The sequence below is a fragment of the Nematolebias whitei genome, chromosome 21 (assembly GCF_014905685.2).
Source record: "Nematolebias whitei isolate Nwh7 chromosome 21, NemWhi1, whole genome shotgun sequence".
NCBI classification, from domain to species: Eukaryota; Metazoa; Chordata; class Actinopteri; order Cyprinodontiformes; family Rivulidae; genus Nematolebias; species Nematolebias whitei.
The window spans coordinates 25964747-25970746 of record NC_056518.1 but is presented as its reverse complement, the minus strand read 5'-3'; the positions used below and the strand labels follow the sequence as shown (position 1 = coordinate 25970746).

Genomic DNA, 6000 nt, shown 5'->3' with positions numbered 1-6000 from the left:
GTTTCTAAACTTTAAATGCTCTAAAAGAGCACAGCATGTCATGATTTCAGCTCTCTGCCTCCAGGTGCACTCTCAGCCACTTCTCAGAGATCAGCTGATCAGCTGCAAAAGGAAGCTTCTCCCACAGCTGTGGGCTGCACACAAGTGCCAAATCATTTAAAATAATTTATTTTAAATACAAATTCCATGCTGATCGTACGGCTCATCCAGTCAGCCAGCCATTGTGTGTTACTTTGAAAAACTACGACAAAGAGAGCCCAAGAAAAATGAAACGTGAAGTAGCGAGGGACTATTGTACAGCCATCTATAGCAATGGCCTGGACAAACAAAAGCCTTGTATAACATTTGACCTTGATTTGTGACCTTGCCCTTGAAGCAAGGTTGAGGAAAAGTGTATATGACTCTCCATAGATTAATGATGCAAGTGTGTCTGAAGTTTTGTTAAATTATCTGAAGCAGACCAGAAGCTAAGGGAGAGTTAATGAAGACTATATTACACGTCGACGAGCGTACAAGTAGTTGAAAGGTCCAATAATTTAAATATTTGATTCAAATTTGTATTATGCTAATAAAACACACATATAAAATATATAACATAAATTAATTCATCATGTGTAAATGAATGTGTAAAAATGTTCATCATGAAACTAAAATCTGTTGAATTTCAAAGGTTTCTCCAACCCCATGAATACAAGGTGTTGTTTTTTTTGTTTTTTTTTGTTTTTTGTTTTTTTTACTGCAGCTTATTTATTCACAAATCACAGATTAGGAGAATAAAAAGAATTATAATAAACTCTAAACAATGGTACATAAATCTGACTTTTCCTGAGAGATGCTGACAGATTCTCTGCTCATCTCCAGTTTTCCAACCACAGATAAAGATCTGTGTTTGTGCAGTCTAATAGACCCATGTCAGCCATGTTTGGTGGAGTAAACTCAGATATTGATGTGCTCTTTGCCTCCAGGGCTCTATTGACTGAACTCAACTATTTCTGAATCAGTTCAGTTATCAGGGTTTTCAGCAACTGAGCTCCTAATCTCCTCGGAGCATGTCCAATACAATGCAGCCACAGTCCTTAAACATTTTGATTAAACAAAATGGTGATTCCCGCCTCATGTGAATTCAATTAGAGTCAAGATAAGGGGATCTAACAAGGTGGAGTCAAGTCATCTAAATGGATTCTTTGTTCAAATGTTTCATCTTTTATGTAAAAGACTTTTTGGCTGAGCCTCTACATCTTCCTTTAAACCTTCATTTCTTCTTTAGGCATTTGTTTTTACCATGAATACACATTTCTGCAGTTTTTTTTTTTTTTTTTTGTTTTTTTTTAAATTCACCATGACTTAAAAGATTTGGGATTAAAGTGATGACATTTTTCAGAACGTAAAAGGACAGCCATGATGGAATAAGATGAAACAGAACCTGCTGAATATTATAAAGATCAAGTCACTTTAAAACTGGTTGCCATGGTGATCCCCACCTCTTCAATGATGAGACACAGCACCTTTATTTAGCTAATTAAAAGTACTCCAAGATGCTGTTTTGTTTAAAGTGTCATAAAATTCCTAAATAGCAGAAAATTCTAGTGGTGAAAATAAGCAAGTTTCTTTATCAGCAGTGCATTAAATTAGAGATGACACGTTGAAAATGTCTTTGTTTTTAAGAACTCTGGAAGAAAACTGGAACTCTATTAGAGACAGACACCATGGATTAAAAACAAATGGTACCAAAGTTTTTGGTGTTTAAACTATAAGTGTAATGTTTGTGAGAATAAAAGAAAGTTTGTAAAACTTAGGGAAGTTTAGAAAACTCTAAAGTTAGTTACAGACATAATGACTAAAGCCCTATTTGCACAGGATTAGTTTTACCTAGGGACCACATGCTATTTGTAATAATTATGGAGATTTTCTGTGTTAACCTTGTGCGAATGAGCTGTCAGTAATTTGTAAAGTAAAAATTCCCCCACAAGTTGCCTACTATATTTTGCTGAACTCCGAGGTTCTGTAATAATACTAATCCAATATGAATAGGCATCTCTGTGATTTGGACATAAATGGGCGGCTCTGATACATAATTAAGCGGTTATTGTTTCCTGGGCACATTTTTTATTTGCTTTTGGCAATGGCGGCTGCATTGGAGTGCATAAATAACCGTTTGTGTCCCAGACCAGCAAAAAGCCTATCGACCCGTAACGATCGCCAAAAAAAAGAAAAGGCTGAAGAGAAGGAGTAAAATAATATGTAAACGGTGGCTCACATAACATACAACTGGCTAGCGCTAGCAGTAACACAGCACCGAGCTATAGCCGTAGCCTGAATGGAACGCGACTACTGTGACTGACGTGACTGAAGTGATGTCATCGTTATGCAATACGCAGCACGTTAACATCCTATCCGGAAGATGTCCATAAATTTCAGCTCAGGCTCTGGTTATCCCATGCGAATGCGTCACATACAAAGCAGACGTTGGGTAGTAATATATTTATTCCATGTGGTCCCTAGGTCAAACTAAAACCGTGCGAATAGGGCTTTTGTCGAACAATTCTGTCATAAAAAAAAAAAAGTTTAAACAATTAAAAATTACATCACGTAAATGGCATTTTACAAAGTCCAACTTCCTGAAACTACTAGAAGAAACCTGTCAAATTGTAAAATTTGTGCTTCAATGTTTACGTTTGCACCTTTTAAAAAAATAAAGATTATATGAAATGAAATGTTCTGTTTTGGCGGTTCTCTTTGGCTTCTTAAATCTATTTTTTAAATTTTTAGATATCTTGGCAGATTGTTTTAGTCAGACTTTGTAGTTCGTGCACATGAATATTTATTCTAACCAAAGACAATAAATCTACAATTAGGCTACTCAAGAAATTATAATATTAAAATAAAAAAAACAGTCATTAAATTTAGCCGACAAACATTATGCATATTATACCTCTTCCATTCATTAAACGCACTCAACATGTTTGTCCTTTAAACTTTAAATTGGATAAAACCAAACTAAGTCCTGTAAACAAGTTTAATAGACTTAAATTGACCGTGCAGAATAAAATTACATCATTAAGTATGCAGGTTGTTTATAATGCATCTTGTCACATCAAAGAGATTTGTGCTCGGACTTCAGCATTAGACTCAAATGTAAAAAAAAAAATCTTATTTCAAATTTTAAAAGGCAGATTTTGTTTGTTTAAAGTGATTGCTGTAAGATTTTACGAGCATCAGTGCTTTGGCTTACACTTTAAAACTTAGCCTTTATGTTCACAGATTTATAGTTTCTTATGCTGAAGCAAATGTCTGTTTTTTTTTTTTTTAGAAAAATACATAAGTTAAGTCTTAAGAGCTGCAAGTTGTTTTAACTAAAATGTTGAATAGTGTCGAATGCAGTGACTCAGGTTGATTTTGTTGAACAACTTGGTGATTTAGGAAAATGCCGATTGAAAAAGCTTCGGTGGAACTACAGCAGAAAAATCAATAAACGGACGAGCACCATAATGAGAAAACATATATAAGTTCGACCAGCGTTCTCACACATCGGACCCCGTGAGCCTCACAGCCGCTGTGACTTTTGAAGCCGTTTATGTCTGAATAGACATCAGTGGAAACATCTTTACGTTTAAATAAAAAGCGCTTGCCAAACCAACAGCTCTGCTCAGTGAACTATGCACCTCAGAGGTGAATTATATCCAGCTGGATTAGCCTTACCTTAATTTATCTGTGCCTTTGTATCTGGAGACTCTGGCCATCAACAGGGGCAGGCAGACGGCGTCCAGCCAACGTTTCTCATACTTTGGTTCATTAGCTGAGGGCGAAGGGGGTGACTGAGTCTGTGAGGAATACATGAACAATGGATGAGCTGCAAGTCCTTGTGATCACTGACCATGTGACCCAGATGAAACATTTACACGCCAACTCCAAAATCCCATCCTGACCCGACTTAATAGACAATATACAGGTGCTGGTCATAAAATTAGAATATTACTTAAGACCAATTAAAAAAAAAAGATTTTTAGACATGTTGGCCAACTGAAAAGTATGAACATGAAATATGCTGGTGAAGATTCTCAGTCATCCAGGACATGATGAATTCAAAAAACGTTCAATACAAAAACAACTGGACTTTATTTGTAACAGAAGACGTTTCGCTCCTCATCCGAGGAGCATTCTCAATTCAAAGAGCAGTGAGTAAGGGATTCAGGTTATGAACCTGAAACGTATGAGCATGTACAGCACTCAATACTTAGTTGGGGCTCCTTTTGCCTGGATTACTGCAGCAATGCAGCGTGGCATGGAGTCGATCAGTCTGTGGCACTGCTCAGGTGTTTTGAAGCCCAGGTTGCTTTGATAGTGGCCTTCAGCTCTTCTGAATTGTTGGGTCTGGCGCATCGCTTCTTCCTCTTCAGATTTTCTATGGGGTTAAGGTCAGGCGAGTTTGCTGGCCAATTATAAACAGGTATGCCATGGTCCTTAAACCAGGTACTGGTAGCTTTGGCACTGTGTGCAGGTGCCAAATCCTATTGGAAAATGAAATCTGCATCTCCATAAAGTTGGTCAGCAGCAGGAAGCATGAAGTGCTCTAAAACTTCCTGGTAGACATCTGTGTTGACCTTGGACCTCAGAAAACACAGTTGACCAACACTAGCAGATGATAGGACACCCCAAACCATCACTGACTGTGGAAACTTGACACTGGACCTCAAGCAACGTGGATTCTGTGCCTCTCCTCTCTTCTTCCAGACTCTGGAACTTTGATTTCCAAAGGAAATGTAAAATTTACTTTCATCAGAGAACATAACTTTGGACCACTCAGTAGCAGTCGAGTCCTTTTTGTCTCAAGATGCTTTTGACGCCGTCTCTTGTTCTAGAGTGGCTTGACACAAGGCATGCGACAGCTGAAACCCATGTTTTGCATAGGTTTGTGCATGGTGGTTCTTGAAGCACTGACTCCAGCTACAGTCCACTCTTTGTGAATCTCCCCCACATTTTGGAATGGGTTTTGTTTCACAATCCTCTCCAGGGTGCAGTCATCCCTATTGCTTGTACACTTGTTTCTATCACATCTATTCCTTCCCTTCGTCTCTCTATTAATGTGCTTGGACACAGAGCTCTGTGAACAGCCAGCCTCTTTAGCAATGACCTTTTGTGTCTTGCCCTCCTTGTGCAAAGTATCAATGGTCGTCTTAGAGATTTGCCAAGTCAGCAGTCTTACCCATGATTGTCTAGCCTACAGAACTAGACTGAGCGATCATGTAAAAACTTTTGCAATTGTTTTGAGTTAATTAGCTGATTAGAGTGTGACACTAAGTGTCTTGAATATTGAACCTTTTCACAATATTTTAATTTTCTGAGATACTGAATTTGGAGTTTTCATTAGTTGTCTGTTGTAATCACCAACATCAATAGAAATAAACATTTGAAATATATCAGTATGTGTGTAATGAATAAATATATTATACAAGTTTCACTTTTTGAATGGAATTACTGAAATAAATCTACTTGTTCATGATTTTCTAATTTTATGACCAGCACCTGTATTCCGATGCCAACTCCAACCTCAAAACCTCTTACTGCCTTCTCACTGTAGGCTCGTCTTGGTTGAGTTTCTTCAGTCATGGCAAGAGATTCAAGCGTTTTATGCCACAAGACCTAAATATTATCTGGTCTTCACCAAGGTTCAAGTGTTCAAACCCACACAACAAATTCCTCCATTAATTATTAAATAAGAACTAAACATGAGGAGAAACGTGAACACGGATTTGGTCCACAAAGTCGTGGCATCGCAAGGCTCCATGATACGTTAGTCATTTGTTATCTTGGTCGTTGTCGTTCTGGAAGAGTGTCCGTATTGGAGTTCAGGTCGAAACGCATCAAGATTGTTACAAAGCCGATGGGCTTTAAGTTTAGTCTCAAAGGTGAGATTTAATCTGTCTAATTGCTGAGAGTTAAAATCTTTCCATTACAAGATTACATGTAGGGAAAGAGATTAGATGTCTGCTAAGTTTTCTT

At 37.6% G+C, this 6000-nt stretch overlaps 1 protein-coding gene across 1 annotated transcript in view; it reads right to left on the bottom strand.

Annotated features, from left to right (window-relative positions):
* sntg2 (syntrophin, gamma 2) overlaps nucleotides 1–6000 on the bottom strand; it is a 102797-nt gene that overhangs the window by 44826 nt on the left and 51971 nt on the right. The window contains exon 9 of the mRNA XM_037694782.1: nucleotides 3700–3821. Within this exon, the coding sequence (XP_037550710.1) occupies nucleotides 3700–3821 (122 nt within the window). The remainder of the gene's footprint in view (nucleotides 1–3699; nucleotides 3822–6000) is intronic.